The sequence below is a fragment of the Paroedura picta genome, chromosome 2 (genome assembly GCF_049243985.1).
Source record: "Paroedura picta isolate Pp20150507F chromosome 2, Ppicta_v3.0, whole genome shotgun sequence".
NCBI lineage: Eukaryota > Metazoa > Chordata > Lepidosauria > Squamata > Gekkonidae > Paroedura > Paroedura picta.
In genome coordinates this window covers 71,709,011-71,733,839 of record NC_135370.1, presented here as the reverse complement: position 1 = coordinate 71,733,839, position 24,829 = coordinate 71,709,011, and the positions used below count along the sequence as shown (strand labels likewise).

Sequence of the window (24,829 nt, the reverse complement as noted above, 5' to 3'; positions counted from 1 at the left end):
ATCTATCTTTTCCCCTACTAAGCTAATAGCAACTCTGCGGGGATGAGCTATTGTTATTCAGAACACAAGGAAGGCAAGTTAAGCTCAGTCTATGACTGAGTAATCTCCCACATAGTTTGTAGTCCAGTTATCAGAGCTAGTGGCCGTACCAAACAACCTCCTCCCTTCAAACACAAGCAAACAAGAAGCCACAGGTGAACATGATATTGTCTTAGAGATGCCAGCAACTTGGTAGAACCTTGAGATCCCCCAGAATTACAGTTCATCTCCAGATGACAGAGATCACTTCTGTTGGAGAAAAAGGATGCTTTGATGTGTTTTGTGTCCTTCCCAGGCTCCATCCCCAAATCTCCAGGAGTTTCCTAATCTTGCTTGTCAATTGTATCTCCCCCCAACCCCACAAAACCCTCTAGGACTAAAACAGTGAGATTCACTTCACAGTTTGCAGAGACTCACCTTTGCAATTTCTACCAATCAAAAGAGCCACTCATAAATGAATAAATATTTTATTTCCTGATGGGCTCAGCGTGGTTAATAACAAATTTGAAACAAAATCATGATATAACATGATGCTGGCAGAGGCTCAAGGAAACTGTGGCCTATAGCCACCTCTGCCTTGTACTTTTCCTGCTGCCTGTGTACTCTCTCCTCAGCCTGAGGGACAGCAGCTTGCACAAGAGAGTGAGATCACCAAGTCACTCAGAGGCAGGCAAACTGGCCACAGAGAAATAGGAATAAAGCCACCAGCACTCCATTGTGACTAGTTCAGTCTTTTCCTGGCTAGCTGCCGTGTGGTAGTGGTGGTTATTTTACTTTCTTCTCTGTGGCCAGCTTGCTATCCACCTGGTTGCTGCTGAGGTACTGAGATTAGAGAGCAGAGGCTGCTGAGAAAAGTGGTGGCTGATGGAGAGGACAGGCTCCTTAGTTCCATCCCTGGCATGAGGCCTGTGCCTCAGGAAAACTTGCAGGTTGCTCATATTCCACTCACTAACCATAAGCCCCACCAGGCAATGACGTCACCCAATTTCTTGGAATGTGGAACAGGTGCCACATTTGGAAACAGTGCTCAGGAGAGCCACAGGTGGCATGTCACCACTAAGTCAATATCACTGGCCGAAAATAATGTCCTCAAAACTGTTCTTAAGGCCAAAGCAGCCTATACAAAGAAGAAAAATATTGAAAATATCTCTTTTGCAAGTCTAATGGAATGTCACATTTGCCCATTGTGCTATAATAGTTTTTTTTTACCATTGAGAACCCCCTGAAATATTCTTCCGGCTTTGAAAAACTCCAGTAGTGGTGTGATCATGCAGAATATGGTTGGGAAGCTTAGGTATTTAGAGGCCCACTTGGGGCTCCCCCCCTTCCCATCCCCTCCAGGTCCATCATTTGCCATTTGGGGAGGGGGGAGGGTTGATATGACCATATCTGGTCATATCACCCAATAAATGTTTAACAGATTTAAAAAAATAAAAAAAAATAATTTCCCCAAATTCAAGAAACCCTTTGAGGGCTTTCAAGAAAATCCAGGTTGAGAAAGCCTATTCTACAACAATATCAAGGTGGGGGGGGGGCAGTTTTCACATTTGAGATTTCCTGATTTGGTGCAACTGAAATAACTTATTCAGTTTATTTGAGTCTGGCCAGTTCAGGAATCTCAAAAAGATTAGGCCAAAACAGCCATTAAACCGGGACCTCCAGAGATCAGCTGTTTGGAAGGGACTTTAAATGTCTCCCTACAGACTCCTCCCTAAATGGACTCCCTACAGAGTCCAGGCTGTACAGGTTGGTGGGGGAGGCTTTTAACAACCCCACCAAGTAACTGAGCCTTAGAGTCAGTTGTTTAGCATGCTCTCTCCCCAGACCCTTTCTAGGCTGTGAAGTGCCAGCTGTCTGCAGCAGGGGAAGAGTCTTAGGGGGGCATTTAAAGGATCCACCAAACAGCTGATCTGGCAAGCAACCAACTAACCAACCGAATCAAGCCCAAATTCATTCAGGCTTCTTTGATTGGGCTGGTTTAACCTCATGGGATTTAATTCGGCTTAGATAAGCCTGAAAAGTACTCAGGTCACCATAGAGTTGAATATTTTTGGGTTTACCCAAGTCAAATTGCCCATTCCCACTCCACACACAACAAAAGATTCTAGTTCTCTTGAAAAATACCGATCTGGCAACATCTGCATTATGTTGAACTACATCAACTCTACTTTGACTAACAGTATGAAACAAAAATGTTCAGATTTGGTTCTTAATTGTTTGTGTCCCTGCCTCGGGTCCTTGAACAATATATGCTGATTCTTGATTTGAAAGTTATCTGGTAAAAGTCTAGTAAGGATAATATTTCCATTCTACAGTTTGGAGCTCAGATCTTTGCACATGTCTTACTTGGCAGTAAAATGAATTCTGCTTTATTGAGTTTAGTTCCTGCAGAGGGGGGGGGGGGTGAGCAGATTGCAGAATATCTCTTGTTCTCTGTTGCTTCCTATAGCACTCAGTTGTTTTGTGTTATGGGCTTCATACATGCCAGTATGACAGTCTTATGCAAGGGTAGAAAACAGTATTTACAGGTTGATATTTCCAAATATATTGCTTGGGGTTTAACAGTTTGTTTTCACCTCTTCAGTGAAGAAATAAGTAAACTGGGGGGGGGGGATCAGTTGTTTTAAGAGAATTAAGATAATTATCATCATTGGGCAAGGATAGAAAATTCTTTAGGCCAGATTGGTTCCTTTATTGCTAAGCTGCTCCCTCCCTGGATACAAATAAACAAATCCAACCTGAAATCTAAAGTCTGGATATGTCAACAATGCTCAGGTTAATCACCTCTCTATCAATCACTTTTTGCTTCAAAATACCTGGACCCAGCACTTGGTTATACTCCTGGTCTTTCCTGAATGACAGGCTAGTGTAGTGCAGTGGTCCCCAACCTTTTTATCACTGGGGACCACTCAACACCGGGGACCACTCAACGCCTTTTACTGAGGCCCGGTGTGGGGGGGGTAGTTTACGCCTCTACTCTCAACCACTGCCCTAACGCTCTCTGATCGCTATGGTAATGTTTAAACATCCGTTCAAAATAAGATACAGACACGCCACAACAATGAACATAAGGAACATTTTATTTTCATGGAAATTTTAACTCATGACAATGACAAATCAATGGGAACCCTGAGCTTGTTTCTCTGCAACGAGATAGTCCCATCTGGGAGTGATGGGAGACAATGACACCCAAAGTGTGTTGTAAAGGGCCAGGGGGGATGAAGTAAAGGGCCGTGGGGGGGGGGAGAAGGCATCCTTCGGGGCCCACCTCCAATTAGTTGAAGGACCACATGTGGTCCACGGCCCACAGGTTGAGGATCGCTACTGTAGTGGGCTGTTGAGTCTCTTTAAACTTGGGATCATTCCCCTTTTTGGAGCTCTGGAAAAGGAACAGTTTCCTATTGAAGGAGGGACAGCTTTGTATTTGTTGGACTGTGTGCTGTGGTGTGGTTATATTTCACAGATGATGCTTATACTGTTGTTTTTCTTTCACCCTTTAGGCTGCCTCGCCTTGCATGCCTTCAGGCAATCATGAGCTGGTAAGTTAATTGGTCCCTCTTTTATTAGAGGGTAAGGCTGCTTCTTTCTAGCCTCTGTTGCCATCTTAACCACCAAGGGTATTTGGACACAGAGGGTCAATTGATAGGATAGCCAACATCCAGGCCTGGGGGTGGGGGGTTGGAGTTGTTCTGGAATTGCAGCTCCCCTGGAGAAAACAGCAGCTCCCAGGGTGACTCTGTGGCATTGCATCCCTATTGATCTTCCACCCCTTCCCAAATTCTGCCCTCTACACACTGCACCTCCAGATCTCCTGGAATTTCTGAACCCAGAGTTAACAACCCTAGCAACTGAAAATTCTGTTCAAAGTAATGATTGCAGTGGGCAAACTGGCAGTAAGAGCTTCCTTTCACTTCTGCAAAATTCTGGTAGGTTTGGTTTGAAACACCCGCTATCCTTCACAGTGTCCTTTGCTGAGACAGTTTTCATTGGAAGAAAGAATTCTGCTGTTTGTTATGTTGTGTCTTTATTATTTGCAAACAGAGAGACACACGGTAATAAAACTGACATATAACATTGCTGTTCCCCCCACCCCACCCATCCCTCCAATCTCCTGCATTTGAGTTCCAGATGCTTGGAGCAGCCACCAAGTCTTTAGCACTTGTCTTTGTCATGTTGCCTTGGTGTAGTGGTTAGGAGTGTGGGCTTCTAATCTGGAGAGTCGGGTTTGATTCCCCACGTGCAGCCAGCTGGGTGACCTTGGTCTGATAAAGCTGTTCTGACCAAGCAGTAATATCAGGGCTCTCTCAGCCTCACCTACCTCACAGGGTGTCTGTTGTGGAGAGAGGAAAGGGAAGGTGACTGTAAGCCGCTTTGAGACTCCTTCGGGTAGAGAAAAAGCAGCATATAATAACCAACTCTTTTTCTTCATATCAAACACTGAAGACTTTAGACCGTCCTCCACCAGGAACTGAGAAAAGCTTATTTCTACTATATACTTTCTGAATTGATCTGAAGAGCTTCCTCTTTTAGAGGGCTTTGATTTATTGATTAGAAATCATGTGGCACTATTGCAGAACTGATATTTATTTATTGCATGTTTATATTATATTTTAATAGGGTTTTATTTTGCATTTCACTATTTTTAGTTGACTTACATTTTGCTTTATTCCGCTGTAAACTTGCCTCGGGGACTATTTTCTTAGTTGAAAGGCAGACAATAAATAAACTACATTAAAGAGAGGACTGCCTCAGAGAACCGGCTCATGTGGCTTACAAGGCCATATTGATATTTGCATGCCTTGTGATTCTGAAAATGAAAATGATGCCCCATGTCATTCTCCTGCCTTGAAGGATGAACAGTATGGTTTTGTAATGTTACTGAGTCAGACCATTAGCCTATCAAGGTCAGTAGTACCTACTCCAACTAGCAGTGTTCTGCAGGGTCTTAGTGTACATTTGAATTAAAATGGATTTGTAGCTGATCTCTTGCAAGTCATGTTTGGCTTTCATTGTTTTGAAAAGAGCCCAGCTCTTGATCTACAAACATTTGCAGAGCTTAAGCTTTTAAAAAGCTTACATTACTTTCCAGCAATACTGTATGGCAAATCTTGATGAAGTGAGGTGGAAATATTTTCTGTTCTGTTTATGTTTTATCCTGTCATATGGCTCCACAACTCACAATACATCATTTAGCTATTAAATTAAAGCAACTCTTAGATGAAAACCCATCTCTATTTATGAGTAATGAGTACAGGTAAACACTGTTTTATTGAGTTCAACCAGTGGTCTACCAGTATCAGTTAATTTGACTGGTAACAACTCTCCAGGAGGTTGGACAGGAGTCTTTCTAGCTCTGCTCTCGGATACTGTTTAACTATAGAACTCAGTCTTAGAACTGGAATCTGCAGATCCCCCTTCTTAACAGTGTCAGGCGACTGAGGGCATCATGCAGGAAAATGGACCATTGCACAATGCAGGGAGACAGGATCTGCTGCATCCTGGGATTTGTTGTGATAAGTCCCAGCAGAAACTTGTGATCTGTGATGGCTGTGAAGTGACAACTGTAGAGATAGCCATGGAATTTCTTAATTCTGACAACTGCAGTGAGCGCATCCTTGTCAATTTGAGCATAGTTGTGCTCAGCCAAAGACTAGGTCTGTGAATAGAAGGCCACCAGGGTTTTGTGCCTATCTGACAGGCATTGGCTAAGGATGGTGTTGATGCTGTGTTGGGAGGCGTCCCACTGTGAGGATGATGGGTGGGGTCTTATTGAAGTGGACCAATACAATGTCCAACACGATGAAGAACCTAGCAGCTGCAAAAGCAGACCATTGTGTAGGACACCAGACTCAAGGTGTCTTCTTATACAAGATCCAATGCAGAGGCTCTGTGACTGTGGCCTTGTTAGGAAGGAGTGATTGATAAAAGTTCAAAAGTCCCAGGAAGGCCTGCAGTTCTACATGGTGGAGTGAAAGTTTTTCTTTTTTAATGTAAGGCTTGTCCCCAAAGTGAGCAGATTAGCCTAGATTGATGGCTCACAACAAGCGGCAGATATGGGCAATGTGCCCCCGCTTTCCACTAGACTGGCAAATCACATAATAGAATTGGTACATGCTCCACAAGTGTTGGGCCCCGCAGCTGGCATAGGATGAGGAAATGGATGCAGGCAGGTAGCTCTATCTTGTGGTGGCAAAGTTGGTGCATTCCACCACAGATTCATCTTCCTCACTGTAGTGCAAGATGGTGGCTGGTCTCTCAGTGAGGATGGCTATGGGGAGAAACGTTTTGACCCCATACCTCCTTGGTATTCCTGGCAACAGTCTCTGCAGACAGAGCCTCAGCCAGTGCCACCTTAAACTCAGGGTTTTGTATGACAGGCAGGCGGCGCTGGGTGTGCTCATCTCTGAGGCTGCAGACGAGACGATTCTGGATCATCTCTTCCTAGTCCTGGAATTTGCCGGAATGAGCCACACTGTGGAGGGCCACGATGAACTCAGTGATGGCTTCTCCTTCCTTCTGTACCTGTTGGTATAAGGCATGTCAGCTGGCAATGATCCTTGGCTTTGGACTCAGGTAGTCCTCAACCTCGGTGATGATCTCCTTAAGCATGGTGGCCTCTACGCTGGTCAGAATGCTGAGGTCATGGGCCAGCTTGAAGGTGGCCATGCAACAGACACTGAGGAAGGTGTCGTATTGGATCATTGGTGATCACGTTGGTTCAGAAATGGCAACACAGCTGTTGCATGTAGAGTTCCCACTTGGTGGGATGGCTGAGATCAAACGGCATGAGGTTGTGGTTCGTGAGTGCCATGGCTTCCATGTGACTAAACCTGATCTCCAATCAGCATATTAGTCACTTCTGCTAGTCCCTTCCCAAGGGCTGGACACCAATGGAAGAGTGATGCAGCTGGCGGATTGTCCCCCCTTGGCAGCAAGGCCCCACACCAGTGATTCAGCTGGTGATTTGTCCCTCCTTGGCGGCAGGGCTCTGCATAGGTGATTTTGCTGTGGCTAATGTTTACCAGGGTTCCGTACTTAGCATCGTGATCCCACCTTTGTCGCTATGGGTTCAAAGGAAAGTCAGGCACATTGGGAGTTCAATCAGCTCCATATTTGGATCTCAACATGGTGGTACAAGAGGTAGAACTCAATAAATTCCTCCGAACCCTCAACTTACATACAATTGCGAACAATGGATCCTCTCACCAGTGTGCACCATTAGTCAGTTTTGCTTTAAACTCACTGGATCTGGGGAAGGGGATGTAGCAGTGCATTGATCAGTTACATAGCCTGCGCTGATCCTTCCTCGGACCTCAAGCTTGGTCCTCAGTAGAATTGTTAGCAGATCTGCATACATAACAAGCTGTAGATGGGATGCCTCAACCTATATACATTGCTCCCCTGTTGAGGTTCCCTTTCTGCCTCCACAGTGTCTGAACCTCCCTATGGCAGTCTGCCAAAGCTGCCTGGTGCTCGGCCTATCTTAACTGCACCCTCCAGCCCCTGCTCCACTGAAATGAGTCTTGCTTTTCAGCACAGGCATGTCATTACAGCTTCATGGTGCTGTTAAATCAGGAAGTGACACAGGAGATTTAAAATATATCACCTTGTGCTGTTCCTAATCTGTATTGGGGCCCTGCAGACCACCCATTTTACAGAAGATAAGCATTGGGAGATGTGTACGCAGAACTTGGTTGGTTGGCTCTATGGCTGTGTTGTGTCCCTTTCATTTAAGCAACTGGAATAGTTCTGTAAACGTCACAGTTCTTGCACCAAATAAGGTATTGCTTTGCATATGATGTTTGTTTCCCATAAGCTGTAGAATTCTTGCCAGCATTATCATGGTTATCATTAGTTTAACTCAATGGTGCTGTTCTATTTTTATTATGTGAGAAATATCCAGCCATCAAGGGCCTGCTTCTGGCAGTTCTGTCCATTCCAAGTCTGCAAGGGGTGGGGTTGGCTTAGCAAGGGGTGGGGTTGGCTTAGCAAAAGCTCCAAATTGGTTTGTAACTGTTGCACATTAAAACCACCCACATGCTGGTCCAATCATATGGTGGGGCCCAGTTGGCTCTGCCAAGTCTTACTAAATCAGAGTTTAGCTTTGGAAACCATGTCCTTGACTCACCCAGAGTGAGGGGTGGGAGGGGAGGGTCTGCTTGGGGCTGTGACTTAGCAGATGTACAAAAAATTTGTTTGCAAACGGGGAAACTAAAGACTTCTATTAACTCTCTGTCACTTAAAAAAGAGCTGATGGCCAAAATATTTTACCAGGAGGTCTCTTCCTTGTTACAGAGACTAAAATGCTTTGGCATAGCCTTTAGTGACATTCTTGGGTGACAGCTAGAAAATACATTTGTCATGAGCCCTATCTACATTTTGGTAGAAGATGGACTAATGAGCATTTTGTTAGAAAGAATAAACAAGGAAAGTAGAAATATATATATATGTTGTCCAAGACAATCTCTTGGAATAGAATCTAACACTGAACCCTTTGTTGTTTGAAGGATTTCTGTGTGGTATTTTGAATACTGTTTAGCCCTTGTAGTTCTGAGGAAAAGCATGCAAACCTTGCTATGGGGCCAGTAAACCTTTTGAGATCTGCCTTGAATCTTTTTGAGAAAGGCAGACTCTAAATGCTGTAAAATAAATAAACAACCCATAAAACTGCAGCATCTTGCAGCATCCTGACAGCCAGCTGTTGTGGCATACACCTTCATGCCACAGACCATCTCATTGGATTATCTGTTGTTTTGACTGCGAAAGGCGAATGCCCCTCAAAAGCTGGGACATGGTCTTTACCTGAAGGTCCCAATCCTGCTCTGAATTCAGATGTTGATAGCATTTCTGCTGCCTCTCTGGGTTTGAGCCACCACTTCTCTAAGACCTTCCCCCAGAGACAAGTTCTTTAATGGCAGTCTAACTATAGCCTCCTTAAGTATAAATGGTACTACATCATTTTGTAGTGAATGATTGGTAATGCCATCATATTATCCCCTTCCCAAGAAGTTCCTTATAAATTGTGAGGGACTTGGATCCAGAGGACAAGTGGTAATCTTCAGTTATCATGTGCACATTTGCAGGTTGAAATAATCAAAAGATATGAACCTAACATGTTTTTTTTTTGTTTGTTTTTGCTTTTGCAGCTGAGTTTGGGTGACCTTGCAAGGCTTTTAAGTCTGAGTAATTCAGAGGTGGCTTGCTGTTTCCTGCCTCTATGCAGAAATCCTAAACTACCCTTGGTGTTGACCCATATAAGTATATAGCCTGGGTCACCCCTACTTAGCTACTGAGTTCTGACAAGATGGGGCTATCCTGGGCATTCCAGGTCAGGAAATGTGGATAGCTCAGGAATATTCACCACAACTGTTGCTAAGGGGGTGGCAGGTTACAGTAGATGAGCGATAGGGATGTGAGTGTCCTGCATAGTGCAGGGGGTAGGACTAGATGACCCATGAGATCCCTTCCAACTCTATTATTCTATGACTAGAAATTAAGCCCACTTTAGAAAAAATACAGCGGGCAGTAGCGGGCAGCGGGTGGTTGCGCAAGGAACCCCCCAGGACCTTGGCCCCCCTGGGAGGGAAGGAAGGCAGGCAGGCAGGCATAGAGAAAGGGAGAGAGAGAGAGAAGGGGAGAAAGGAGAGTAAGCATTGGGAGGAAGAATATAGGAAAGGAAGGTAGAAGAGGGAAGGAGGGATAGGAGCGAGAAAAGAGAGCAAGGGGTGGGTGACGTGATGGATAGAAGGAAGAAAGAAAGACAGAAAGAGAGGAAGTGAGAGGGAGAGAAAGAGGGAGAGAGAGAGAGGCAGAAAGGAGAGCTAACTAGAGGAAGGAAGGAAGGGAGGGAGGGAGGGAGGGAGGGAGGGAGAGGGGAAGGGGAAGGGGAAGGGGGAGGAGGGTGTTTGTGAAGGGTCCGCAGGGAGGTTGGAGGGGGGAGTCACGAGGGGGGTGAATTGGGTGTGGGAAGAGCGCGGGGTACAGAGTGGCGGGTGCATGGGTGTTTGGGGTGGGGTAGCAGCGGTGGATCATGGGGGCAACTTGTGTGGGGGGGTGGGCAGCAGAAGAGTACAGTGGCTGGGTGTGTGGGTTTGGGGAATCTGCGGCAGAGCATGGGGGTGACTTGTGGGGTTGGGCTGCGGAAGCGTGCAGTGGGTGGGTGGCTGCGTGGATGGCTGAGCATGTGGGGGCGGGAAAGCTTCGGCGGAGCGGTGGCGGATCACAGGTACGACTTGGGGGGTGGCAGAAGAGCGCGGTGGGTGGGTGGCTGTGTGTGTGGGAGCGGGGAAGCAGTGGCGCGGTGTGCGGGCCCCCTGAGGGGCAAATGGCAGGGTAGGCGGGTCTCCTCTTCGTGGCGGGGCTGGCTCGGGTGGGCGGCTTCCAGGCGGCTGGCGGGCTTAATGGGCAGCAAAGAGACAGGCCTGGCGTGTCAGTGACCTGGCGGGGCTGCCTCTTTGCCAGCCCCGAAGGCTCCCAGGGCCAGGCTGGCTGCAGGCAGCTTGTGGGCTTCAGGGGCAGCAAAGGGACAGGCCTGCTGCGTCAGTGACAGGGACAGTTCAAAATGCAGTGTACAGACAGATCTCATAAATAAGCTTGTATCAGTTCCTTTCAGAACAGCTTTGGTAGAAAAGCGCATTTGCTGCGGTTCCTTGCCCAGAACAATGTTAAATGTCCCAGATGTAATGTAGTTAGCAACCCGAGCTCTCCTCAGGCAGAAAAGCAAGGGAGTTCAACTCATCTTACGAGTCAGCTGTAAAAGCTGATCCTCCACAGCTGTAAAACAACAAAAGCAGCAAGGCTCTGGTGCTACTGGAGGGAAAGGCTCCTCCCCTAGCCAGCCGTCAGCAGACATCATCTTTGCCTGAGGCTGACTAAATGCTTGCTTCAGGCCACCCTTTCACTATGGGTTTTGTGTTGTCCTGTGCTGTGTTAAAAAAGTAAATCCTAGAGCACCTTGGTTCAGTCACTGTTCTCTCAGACCTCTCTCAGCCCCACCTACATCACAGATGGTCTGTTGTGGGGAGAGGAAGAGAAGGTAATTGTTAACTGCTTTGAGACTCCTTCGGGCAGTGAAAAGTGGAGTATAAAAACCATCTCTTCTTGTTCTACATCTTGTTCTTCTAAGTTCTCACAGCAATCCCAAACATTGCTTGACACCTAAACTGTCAGATGCTGTATTAGTTCAGCATCTTTGTCAAGTTGTTGCTCACAGTTATTTTAGTAAAAGATTATTTTTCCCCCACAGCACACTTGAGCCATGAATTATCTAGGGTGCCTTGGGGCAAGCCCCTTTTCTTCAGCCTCCCCAAGCTGCAATATGTTGGGAGGGGTGTGTGGAGCAATAAAACTGGCCTACTTTATAAAGCTGTTATAAGAATGCCAAAATACTGGTGTTTTAGTAAGAGAATGGATAGAAAGAAAAAAGTCTACACAATGATCTATGCAATGATCTTGGCATGCTTCTCTGAACAGTACTTTGGCCTGCATTTGCATGAAAGTACCAGGCTGTTTGCCCATCTGGGTCAAGACAGGACACAATATAACTACAGTGTTATTCTCACAAATTGCACATTTCACAGTGCTGTGCAAACCAGATTCTTTCATTCAAAGTAGAAACAAGTATTTATTTAGCCCGTTTTAATCCCCTGCTTCCTCCAAAGACCTCTAGGCAGTATGCATTGCCCCACTTTCTTATTTTACCCTTGCAACAATTGTTGTTGTTGTTGTTGTTGTTGTTGTTGTTGTTGTATTTATTTCCCGCCACTCCCTGTGGGCTCATGGTGGGTAACAGTAGTCTTCATCCCATTAAAATACCCATTAAAAGACTTTAAAAACAATCTCAACATGGCGGAAAAACACTCTTGTTCCCACCCCCTGCTATCAGAGCGGCAGGGAAGAATGAGGGAGGAGATGTAACCTACTAGTCCCAAGGGGGGGGGGGTGATAGCTCTCATTCGTTGACCCCAGCCTCAACTAAAAGCCTGGTGGAAGAGCTCCGTCTTGCAGGCCCTGCGGAAAGCTGGTAAATCCCACAGGGCCTGCAGCTCACCCGGGAGCTCATTCCACCAAGTGGGGGCCAGGACCGAGAAGGCCCTGGCCCTGGTTGAAACCAAGCACGCTTCCCTAGGGCCGGGAATGACCAAAAAGTTCTCACCTGCAGAGCGTAAGGCCCTGCGGGGGGCATAGGGCGACAGGCAGTCCCTCAGGTATGTGGGTCCCAACCCACGTAAGGCCTTAAAGGTTAAAACCAAAACCTTGAACCTGATCTGGGCAGCAATTGGCAACCAATGCAGCTGCCTCAGCATAGACTGGATACGGGCCCTCCAAGGTGTGTTAGTGAGGACCCTAGCAGCTGCATTTTGCACTAGCTGAAGTTTCTTGATCAAGGACAAGGGTAGGCCAGCGTAGAGCGAGTTACAGAAATCTGTTCTGGAGGTGACTGTTGTGTGGATCACTGTAGTCAAGTGATCAAGGGACAGGTAGGGCGCTAGTAGCCGGGCCTGGCGAAGATGGAAAAATGCCTGGCCCGCTATTCTCTTGATCTGAGCCTCCATAATCAGGGAGGCATCAATGGTCACACCCAGATTCCTGGTCTGGGGCACAATGGTGAGTTGCGCTGCTGCCAGGGTGGGTAGGCGCGCTACCTGGTCCTGCTCCCTGCCTTCCAGCCACAGGACCTCCGTCTTGGAAGGGCTGAGTTTCAGGTGACTCTGCTCGAACCATTCAGTCACTGCTTCCAAACATCTGACAAATAGTTCTGGGGAGGAGGAACCATGAGGAGGTAGAGCTGGGTGTCATCAGCGTACTGATTCACAGTCAGAGTAGTTCAGCAGTGGAATAAGCTGCCTAAGGAGGTGGTGAGCTCCCCTTCACTGGCCGTCTTCAAGCAAAGTTTGGATACACACTTTTCTTGGATGCTTAGGGCTGATCCTGCGTTGAGCAGGGGGTTGGACTAGATGACCTGTATGGCCCCTTCCAACTCTATAATTCTATGATTCTATCCCAAAGCTCCGTACCAGTTGGGCCAGAGGGCACATAAAGATGTTGAACAACGTGGCGGACAGGACTGCACCCTGAGGGACACCACAAGTGAGTCTATAGGGTCGCAAGAACTCTTCCCCCACCGCGACCCTCTGGGTCCGGTTCTGGAGGAAGGAGCATATCCAGTGCAAGGCTGTGCTCCATATCCCTGTGGTCGCCCTAACTGATCCCAGCAACTTGCCCACTTTGGAAAGAGAGAGCCACCTTCCTGCCTCACAGTCTTGTGAGATAGGATGGGAATGACTTGACCTAGTCAACCTCATGGCAGAGTGAGGCTTTGAATGTGCATCTCCCAGATCTTAGTCCAATGCACTAACCACCACATCACATTGCATCTCTAGCTGAAAGGCAGGCAAGGAGCTGTGACCTAAGGATTTGTACAACACCACAGAATGGAATAGAAGGGAGGATCTGTCTCTGAAGAGGAAGACTGCATTTGCTAATGGTAGTAGAGCTGCTGTGGAGATTGGTTCCTGCATGTCTGGAAGTGTGCTTCACCAAACTCACTGGGCAGTATAAATGATAAATACTTGTCCATTGACCATTACTACCTGCCTGAGGAACTTCCCTAAATATGCTACAGTCCCGCTGCACAGTGGTGCAGCTGTTGACCACCTGTGCCTCCAGAGAAGACTGGCAAAGCTTCCTTGCCACACCCACATTAACGGTCTCCAAGAGAGCAGAGCATGTGCCTTCCTTAGATAAATCCATGGTCAGACTGGGAAGCCCTCTTGGGGATGCTCTGTCTGTTGTGTTTACCATCCAAATATGCCAGTGTGTGGCCAAAGATTAATGTGTGTACTGAGATAACAAAAGCCAGACTGCTTGTGAAAACAGACGTATACAGCAGCTGGCAGCAAGAGCATGAAAGTGGAGTCCAAATGCCTGGTAGTGATGTGACCAGGGAGAAACAATAGGATTTGAAGAGGCATGGGGTGTGTATGTGGCTTGGCAGAGTTCACAGCAAGAACATCCATGAGACCAGGTCCAAACACTAATCTGGCTGCTTGCCTATGCAGAAGGGTTCATCACTGAGTAGCCCATGAAGATGCCAGCAAGTGAGTTAACTTTTGGCAAAGGATCACAGGGGTGTTTGGAGGCCTCCAAGCCTTGGTATGCCAGCCAAAGAACAGAGGCATACAGACTTAAGGTTTGCCAGATCAGAACTTTAAAAACATAATGGGTTTTGTCTGTTCCATGGAATTTTCCAGCTCTGAAATAACATTGCTTATGCCTACCCAGATAAGCCTAAAATGGAACAAAAAGGTTAACATGAAATTCAATGCAGTAATACAGTGTACTGAGTTCTTGATCACTCTGTAAAGAATGGATGGTCATTGACCAATTTGAGAAGAATAGCTGAGGATAACTTGGCATTTTGGTTTCTTGGATCTCTTTTTATCTCTTCATTGGAATGCATTATATTCTGTTGAGGAACAATATTCCAGGATACTGGTCAGTAGCAAGTCACCATCCTAGGGAATAATAGGCCTCTGATGAGACCCTGGTGAACTATGAAAACATGGAACAGACCATAGCAGTCACACCTACTTCTCAGCATTTCAAGCAACCAAACAGTACAGATATGAAATGGAATGGGGCTCAGAGAGTCTCCTTTGCATATAGCATGCCCCAGGTTCAGTCCCTGATATCTCCAGTTAAAAGGGTCAGGTAGAAGTTAACATGAAAGGCATTTAGCCAGGACCCTAGAGAGTTGCTGCTACTCAAAGTGGAAAATGATGATAGACCAATAGTCTGATTAAATATAAGGTAGTTTCATACATTCAAGTTGGTGCATATTTTTTCTGCACCTGGAACTGTGAGGTCTCAATTAAGTGGAAGAATGAGTGTGTCTTGCCTTCTGAAAGGACCTTGGATTAGTTGTCACGCTGATCCTTTCCATCGCCAAAGTAATGAGGGTGATAGTTTAACAGCGTCATGAATGTTCCGTTTAGCAGGTGCAACTATACCAACATTACTAGGTTCATGGAAAACAAGCCTAATAATGGTTGCTAGCCATTAAAACTATATTGAACCACTGTGCTTAATAGGAGAATAATCTGAACTACTAGGTAATGGGGGCAACCCCCCCAAAAAAAACCCATAGGGTGTCTACTGCTATCTTGCCTAAATTGTGAGCTTCCTGGGCCTCACTGACCAGATTTTTTCCAGTCTTGGTATCAACCCAATTTTGTATTTGCTTCTGACCTTTCTTCCAGGTTGGGTGAATGAAATAGGGGTCTTGTTCCTGATGCCATTGTTTCTGATGCCTCTACACAGAGACCCTAAAGAAACTTTGAAGTACATTCCATTTGCATTTAGCCTTTGCTGTCCAAATATGCCAGTATCCTCATCCAATCTATATCACATCTCTGATGCTTGCCAGAACATAGGATACATTCCAAAAGACTGTATTCACAGTGACATATTATAGGGATGAAAGGCAAGATATCTAGTTTTTCCAGAGGCAGTTTCATGTTGAGTCTTTCAGGATGAGTCCTACCAAACATAGGCCAGAGTTCTCTGAGAGCTCTTGGAGATGGCAACAGAAAAGAAACAGTAGTCCTTCCCTTCAGCCTGCACCACTGGCCACCCCCTACCCAGGCTGAATATGTAGGGTAGTCAACCTCCAGGTGGTAGATGGAGATCCAAGTCTCTATGGCATTATGCCCCATTGAAGTCCCTCCCCTCCCCAGGCCCCACGCTCCTCAGAAACACTTGAAACAGAGCTCAGTCTAGGTCCCATTCAGCTGGCAAAGTGCTCCCAAACCTCTTCCTTGTCAGTTCTTACCAATTACAACAGTAAAAAAAACACGAATAAGCAAAAAAAGAGAAGAAGAATCACAAAGAATAACTCCTTTGCAGTTAACAAAGGAGGAGGTCTCAATTAGCTGTCTTCAAAAGCATCTACAGAACAAGATGATCTTAATTGCCATTTTCAAAGTCTGGAGGGAATTAATCCAGGATGTCTCTCTCAGAATATAGTTGCACAAATTGAGCATCATAATTGAGAAAGCCTTGGGGGCTATTAGTAACCTTTCAGGAGTAGGGCTTTCTACAAGTGCTCTAGATACAGACAGTACTAGAGAAGATTTATGACTGTTTGGCCAAACATTGTGATTCAAAGAATTGGTTTTTGTCACCGCTCCTATTTTTTTGTGTTACTTTCCACCCTGTGCCAACCTTCAGTTTCAAAATTTTGATACATAAAACTTTGACATTAATCGAAAAGGATTTGTATTTGAAAACAGAAGTCCCTAACACACATTCATGCTATTGAAACTAAACAAGCACACAAGAAGAAGGGGGAAAAGTTGACATGGTGCAAAAGAGGTTTAAATTAAATAAAAGATGTGTAGATGTCCATTAAAGATAAGAGAAGCAGCAAGGTGGGCTAGCCACAAGCTGGGTGCATGTTTTGGATCTAGAAACAGCATATACAAGATCGGGTCCAGTGTGATGTTTAATTAGCCAGAAATGTAACCTGAATACAGGAGTGGATGATTAGCCCCTAAAACAATGTGTGACATACCAGTGTAAAATAAAGAAATGGAGACCAGTTAATAGCGTTAGGAAGACTGTGATATAGAAACCTTTATTGAATTAAAGGGAAACCTCTGGAATGAGTTAATACACAAAGATTGTTTTTCAGGCAGCTGCATCATTAGCATATATACCTGAATAGGTGCTTGGGTGTGGCAGAGCCACTTAGCTAAAAATGTTTGCATCAGTTCTGTGCATATGGATGGGGAAATTGTTGGTAGATGACTTAATCAAGGAAGAAATTAGGGAAAGAATGGGCACAGCTATGGGAAAGATAGCTGAAAGATATAATGAACATTAACAAACTACCAGGGATCATTATACCATTGTTTACATCATTCCTAAGTGAAAGAGATGTTGCTAGGTCTACCCCTCTGTTCAATTAATTATGTCACTATTGATGTACACCAAGAAAAAAATCATTTTGATTTGGACTGAATCAATTTGGCTATACCCAAATCCCATGATTGTCATTGTCATCATCATTATTTGGGATAGGGATTCATATTCCCTATTATTCATCCCTATTATCGAGATAGGGATTCATAATCAGGCGATTTGAGTACAGCTGAATCCATTTGACCACAGCTTGACAAGCAGCTTATCTGTGGAGATAAGCTTTTTATCAGTGGATCAGCTGTTTAGAGCATTTAAATGCCTGCCCTCCTATTGCAGAGGCCAATATACAGCTGGGGGGGGGAAGTATTTAAAAGAATTTAGGTCCATTTAAATGGACCTAGTTCTGTTTAAATGCCTCCCCCATAGCACAGTGCTTGACAAACAGGTGAGGTTCTTCTGTTTCCTGGACTCTGTGCAGTGGAGGGTAGCAGTATGGTTGGAAGGCATTTAAATGGACTTAGGTTGATTTAAATGTCTCTCTATCAGGACAGAGGCACCTGGGGAGCTGGAGTAGGCAGGCTGGGGAGAAGACATAAAGGACCTAGTCATATGAGGCATATAAGCGAACTCTCCAGAGTAGTGCTCTACAAATTGCTGAGGATTTTTTTTAAGAGCCCATCAAATAGCAGATCCTCAGGATCAGCTATTTTATGAGGCCTTTCTCCCAAACAGATTCCTTCGGAGGCTGTGGAGAGTCTGATCTCCATCAAAGACTCCACCAAACAGTATCAGCTTTTTGGTGGCATCTTTCTCAGCTGACCAAATCAGAATCAGCTGAATCCTGTCCAAATTGTTCTGGGCTTCTTTGGCTTATGGGATATGTGATTTGGCTCAGATCAGTCACCTCAAATACCCGAACCAGCATTGGGGCTTATCCAAGCTGAATAGCACATCCCTATATGTTACTCTGTGATAGCCAAAATCCTCTTCCTTGAGGTTGACATGTCACTGCACAGCAAGTATGGCCTTTTCCTGGCATGCATACATGCTTGCACAAACTCCTTCAGCTGTATTTGGCTATGATGTATCAGAAATATTATAAAGGGAGATTTCTGGACAGACATCTCTTGTGCACAGGGACATGTCCTGCAGTCATAAGAAGTTTACAAGCAAAGCAATGGTGTTGTTGTTAGGAACCTCAACGTGGACTTATCCTAGATGAGTCAGGGCTTCTCACATTAGCCCAGTAGTGTAGGAAAAAAGCAGCACTGTAGTGATTTGAATTATGTGCCCCTGGTCTATACATTAAGTTTCTATTTCTCCATTAAAATTTCCATGATGTGGAACTTGGCCCAACTTCCAAGGATTCCAGACCCCTTGAGCCTCTTTCTTCAGTTGATGAAGAGAAAGTAGGATGTGTAAAAGATTTCCTGGGAATATGAAATTTGGGACTAAGAAATAAGGGGATGATTCTTTGAACTGAGTATTAACACAATCTCTCTCTCTCTTCCCACAGCCATCCACTGAGGAGAGTCCTGCAAAACATGTAGATACCCCGGTAAGTGATATGACACATCTCTGTTAGGAGGATGTGAATGTCCCAGTGAAGCCTCAGTACAGCAATAACATTCTGCCTTCCTTGCAAGCAGGGGATTGCTCAGGCCTAGAATCATAATGTGACCATTCCTTCTGCAGTCAAGAGCCAGGCTTAATCAATCACAAGTTGCAGGGCTGGGAATTTCAAACTTAGTCACAGTTATTAGCCAGTGTGACCTACACCCAATGTCAGAGTGTTACAGTCTCCCCTGTGTTCACAGCATCTTCAATTTAAATGACCATCTTTAAGTGTTGAATCAATACAGAGGATTGCCTGGTAAGCAGGAGTTTTTTGAACTGATCTTGTTGAATTATGGACTGTTTATTTGTTGAACTAGTCATAAAGCTAGTTCAATGCACACAAATGTAATGTGATATGCAACTTCTTATGCTGCATATGTTGAAGAGCTGTGATAGATAATGCTAGTAGTAGACACATGAGTAGTATGGCAAAAGGAGAAGAAATTGACAATTGTCTGTGCCTTTCACACATGGGAAACTGCTAATTACCAAACAGCAAATATGTACAAAGACAGAGGACATATCCAGGAGTCCATATCCAGAGTATGTAAAAACACACCGAAAGGGTCAGCTTGAAAAGACCTTGGTATATATCCCAGAAATAGAAAGACAGTAAAAAAAAGGATATAATGAAAATTCTGGAAAACTAAACATAAAAAATGTCAGAAAGCAGCTTTTCTTCTTCTCTAACACAGCAAGAAAAAAAATGCAAAGGGTGTTAGTTCAGGAATGCTACATAAAAATTTCCTTCCAAGTCCCCATAGTAAAGTAATGTTCTTAAGCAACAGCAAAGTATTGTGTTCCCATGAAGCCCTAGAGAGGGCAGAGGTCATACGGTATGAATTTGTGAACTAGCAACTCTTTGTGTGATCTGTGAAATTCTGACTCACAAACAGGGTGGTAGTGGTAACCCGCAAAAAGGTTTTTATTTTCCATTAATGCATGAAATTATCCCAATGCCTTTTGAGCAAAGATTATTTTTATCAAGGAAATATATTTAACTAGTAAGTTGCACTGCAAGGCACATGCAAGCAAACATCGAAAGAGATGATCTATTTGGAGATCTGTGATCAAATCATTCTCTCAAACCTACATTTTAGGGGCCATTAGTGGAGTGGGGAAAGGGATTAATTCTTTCACCTCTGCATGCTTTCACTTACCAAACCATCATTCCAATGCTATTGTTGGGAATATAAGGAGAAAAAAGGGCATAAAATGTTTTTTCACCCAATGCTCATAAGAGCAATGGGTTGTGGTTAAGGATACTTGATCACCCACTGGTTTCACACATGGCTTGCTCACCATTGCAATGAGAGGACTGGATTCTGCTGGGCACTTATAGGCTGGTGCTAAGTTCTGCTTCTGGGCACTAGTAAATTGCAGTGGTTCTGTTGTTCTTGCAGAAATGTGCCTCCCCCCTTTCAGTTTCTGCTTTAGAGCTTCTCTGATTTGCCATTAGTCCTCTTGGGTTTTGGCACTGCCACAGTGACCCTGGTTTTGCTGGGGAAATTGCACTGGTTCTGCTGTTGGCCTTGTAAAAATGATCCCCTTCACTTCCTCCTACAGAGATTCTCTGGGGCATTCTGCTGGGCTTGTACTGCTTTGCTATCCCCCCTCCCATTGGAAACATTGGTGGATGGGTGCACCTTCTTTGGGGACCCATAAAATTGGACTTCATGATCCAGTCTTTTTTAAACTTGGGGATTCCTTTGAGGCTTCAGCAGCTATGCTGCAAATTTAATGTCTCTATTTCAACCCTCCCCATCCACTAACTATGCCCCAGGAAAAATGTACTATTTACTTTAATGGTCCCCATAGGAAATAACGGATCTGAAAACAAATGGAATTACTATTACCAAACTGAAATCTAATACCAGTATTGGGATTAGGGTACATTGGGAAATACTTATATTTTTGGGTCTGATATACCCAGATTAAAAAAAAAATTCTTTTTTTCTTGCAAACCCTTAGAATTGATCCCTTTGACTACTTTACAGAAAATATGCTGTGTATCCATTTAAATATGTATTTTGTTGCAAAGGCACAAAAAGAGGGTTAAGTGTGAATGATTCTGTGCTTGACAAGTAGGTCAATCTAATGACCTGACCATGACCCCAAGGGGGGACATATGCTACTTCTCTGATAATTAGGATTGCCAATTCCATGTAGTGGCTGGAGATCTACCACTATTACAGCTGATCTCCTGGTGACAGAGATCAGTTCACTCAAGGAAAATGATTGCTTTGGAAGATGGACTCTGTGGCATTATACTGCATTGAACCCTGTCCTCTTCAGGCTCCACTCTTCATATTTCCAGGTATTTCCCAACTCAGAGTTGGCAACCTTACTGATAATTGAGACAATTTAGCTCTCAGACAATACAGTAGCTGTGATTTGTCACTTATTACCAATACATGACCGGGACCAATAGCTCTACTGAGCAGGTGTACTTGGCATGGGATTCAAGATGAATTTTGGCATGCATTTTGAGGCAGTCCAAGTAGGTGCACAGTTTGCATGAAAGCAAGGAAATTAAATCAAGGTAAATTTGCCTGGCAATCAGGTTTGTACCAAAATTCTCAGCATGCAGTGGTGCGAGTTCTGAATGGTGAAACCATGCAAGAGTGATCATATTAAACTTTTACTGCTGTCTCTATAGGGCCCTGATCTGAGTTTGGACCCTGTGCATCTGAAATTATCTTTTAAAAAGTGCCTGGAGATCTGTGATATGTATCGTATGTAGCTTGGCTCCAGGTATTGTTCCCCAAAGGAATAGCAATGCTAAGAATATCTTGGGTTAATTTTAATGCATTGTCGCTGAAATAAGTATATTTTCGCTTTTGGTGGAGTTCCACTGTATTGTTTTTCTTTTAAGTTATCTATACAGTTGTGCCATTCGGAATATAGAATCTAGATTTAGATGCTGTTCATTTAGCCAGTCCTCTTACGGTATAACCAAAAGGAAGTATTGCTGTTTTTGACAAAACTCAGTACCAGAGGCTTGATTCAGATGCCACATGCATTGATGTGATAATTAAACAAACCATGTTCTGGACTGGCTGCTTAGATGTGGAAATGAGCTAGATGAAAACCAAACTGAAGCTCAGTTCAGATAAGATCGAAGTTGTCTGTGGATACTGAGGCACATCTATTTGGGCCACCATTTGACCGGATATTCTGAATTGTTTTGTCATAGCTGTTCTGTAATTTTGATTAATTGTGTTTGATTTTATTATAAGTCACCATGAACACATTGTAGACCATCAAGTTCAGGAAATAAATTTTAGAAACCTGAGTGACAGGTGTGATCACCCAAGTGCAGGTCACTAATACAAGTTATTTGGTTGTCAAACCAGGATCTGAAATATCCTGACTTGGTTATGACTTGTTCCACAGTGTTATGTTTATTCATACTTAGTTAAAATAAAAAACATGATTTGCATTATGTCTGAACTGAGCCATTGAGCATCATTGAACATTGCTGACTGACCCCCATAACACCTCATGCAGATAGTCTCCTTGTATGTGCATCATAATGTCTGGACCTCTCAGGGGCTATTTACAGGATTGAATAAATTTGCAAGTTGCATTTTTTCCTCATCACAGAAGTAGCAATATTTATCTGCAGATCTTCAGTCACACATGATGAAAGGAAAGGATGATCTTTCAGAATATGGAATTTTCATGAGATTCAAGAAATGACTGGAAACAAAGTTGTTGAAGTGGACTAGAGGAATGTAACACCTCTTTCTCCCAGGCTAATAACCTTGTCTAGATAAAGACATGAGGAGAATCTTTCTAGCTAAATGACTATTCCTGTTTGTGTGATGGGCAGAAACTGTTGGCTTAGACTATGACCTAAAATATCCAGAAATGCTTCCCAGAATATTAGGCTAAATGAAATGAGTGCTCAAGATAATTTTCTACTGGTTGGGCCCCTAGTTATGATGGGATAACATTAGACGTCTTCATATTGTTCAATCCAGTCTGCTATGATTTTCTTGGCATTACAAGGACTCCAATCCCATGGTTTATGGGAGGAGGAGGAGACCGAACTACAGCTCATGTGATAAGTTGTTCTGTCTCTGACAGTCCACACACACATAAAATTAATAATCAGAAAAGTGAAAATCAGATTGTGTGGTTTTGAAAGGAACAAGGCTACTGTATACTTCAGAAAAACAACATTCTCTTGGCATGGTGTTTTTTTCCATTACGTGTACAGCTGGTAAACGTCTACACAGGACCCTCCAACTAGTGCTTGTTTGAATCACAGCAACCCTCGCTAAACAGACAGAAGGGTACAATTGTTGGTTTGAATGCAGTAATGAGCTTGGCGCCCCTTGATTGACCACTCCCAAAATATAAACATTGTTTATTTTTATTTCTGTGTTGCCTTTGGTCTAGTAAGGTATAGTTTTCAGACTGTGTTTCATGGACGCTTGGGGATCCTTAGAAACTTGTCAGGGATTTCTCATTTAAAAATGCCTCCTTGAAAGACCGGCTTCATCACTTCCAATCCTTCCCTGTAACATGCAATCACAGGGGAATGTGTCTTTGGATGTGCTCGTTTCCATAGGGCAGTGGCAAAACCCAACAGGACTGGCCAGTGCCCCATGAGAGCCCCATGACAGCAGTATACGGCACAACTCTAAATCTTCTACGACATGCATAGGAGTTCCTTTTCAGGCATGTCACTGCAGAAGGACTTCTGTGAAACTTTTAAAACCACTGTTTGAGACAACCTCCAAGGCAGCAAACAACCTTCACAAATACACAGAAGTGATAAAATGACTAAAAGCAAGTAAAAACAATTAAATAGCAATCAAATATTTATGAAGTTTTATTCTGCTTTTTCTGCCAAAATTGGCTTCCTGGGCAGCTCATACAAATGACAACATTCCTAAAGGAAGAGGGACTCTTCAATAAGCAGTCTTCAGGCCCTAGAAGAGGGGGGGCTTGTTGCTTACTGTCTGCCTCCTAATGGTCCCATCGGGGACAGCTGAATCTGGGGAGAGGGAGACTGTCAGCTGGAACTATATGATGGAGTGGTGCATCGCTCTTTCCTATCCTCCCTTTGAATTCATTGGGGGTAGCTGATAGCTAGCTCATGTTCCATGTTGATGATCTTGATTTCTCACTGGCTTCTGAATCAAGGTGTCTAGTGGCTCATCGTTGTTTTAGCTACTGAAGCAAGATGTGTGTCTGCCTGGAGAGAGGGAATTGGGGCTGACAGCTACCACCATGAAGCCCAGCCCACAGACAAGTTCATCTGTCATTTCCATCTTTCCCCCTGAATTCTGGATGCTATGCCTTCTGAGAATTTAATAACTTTCGCTTGAAAGCTGTTATTCCTATCAGCTGATATCTGCCTGACTCTTCCTCGTGGTGTGTGTTGGGGAAGAGAGAGTCTCAGGAAGAGGTGGGGCTCCATTTCCATTATAACAGCAGGAGGACTGTTTGTGGTTAGAACGTTGCTGAGCCACAGGGACCAGATCGGCAGCATCGCTGTCTGACCACCCCTGGCATGGAGCCTGCTGTGTGCCAGGCTTATGCTGTTTAATCGTATCACCCCTTTGTTACTGTGGACTGCCTTGGATTGACTCTCTGTGGAGGAGACAGGAATTGGTTTGGAGGGAGATTTTACAAAGTGCAGACACCATGCCCTGGAAATGGATTAGCAGAACTCTTACCCTCCCTAAGGTAAGCCTTTGTTTAGAGTTGGCGGAAGGGAGCAGAGGGAAGACAGCCAAGTCTTGGGACTAGATTTGCCACTGAGACAGGATAGGAGAGGGATCTGTGGTGAATTCCGCCCCCCCCTCCCGCAGGATGCAGTTCTTGGATCAGAATTTTTCAATAGTGCAGTGTGTTATTGCACCCAGCTTTGCTGGACCTGCTAATAGGTATGCATTTCACCTTCAGTCAGACCAGCTGGTTCTATCAGCTTTGGGTAATTCATATTTGGTTGCTAGGAGCAACACTAGGAAGGCAGACGAATTCTATGAATCTAGACCTACTGAATCAACAAGTAACCATATATTACAGCTGTATTAACCTGTTGTACATATTAGCAGATACAGATGAAATGAAGATACTTTCTGTAGGTGGAGTGCACTTCTAGACTTGCCTGCCATTTTTGAACAAATACAATGAAAGATATCCAACTCAGAGAAGCTTTTCATGTTACAGCCTACACAGCCAGATACAGAGCTGTTTCCAATTTCCAGCAGCTACAGTGCTACTACAATGC

The 24,829-nt window shown here is 44.4% G+C and overlaps 1 protein-coding gene across 19 annotated transcripts in view; it reads left to right on the top strand.

Annotated features, from left to right (window-relative positions):
- Nucleotides 1–24,829, top strand: part of TNS1 (tensin 1) — a 388,444-nt gene that overhangs the window by 225,339 nt on the left and 138,276 nt on the right. For all 19 annotated transcript variants that reach the window (XM_077320625.1, XM_077320620.1, XM_077320624.1 and 16 more), the window contains 2 exons: nt 3,540–3,578; nt 18,479–18,520. In XM_077320625.1, the coding sequence (XP_077176740.1) occupies nt 3,540–3,578; nt 18,479–18,520 (81 nt within the window). The remainder of the gene's footprint in view (nt 1–3,539; nt 3,579–18,478; nt 18,521–24,829) is intronic.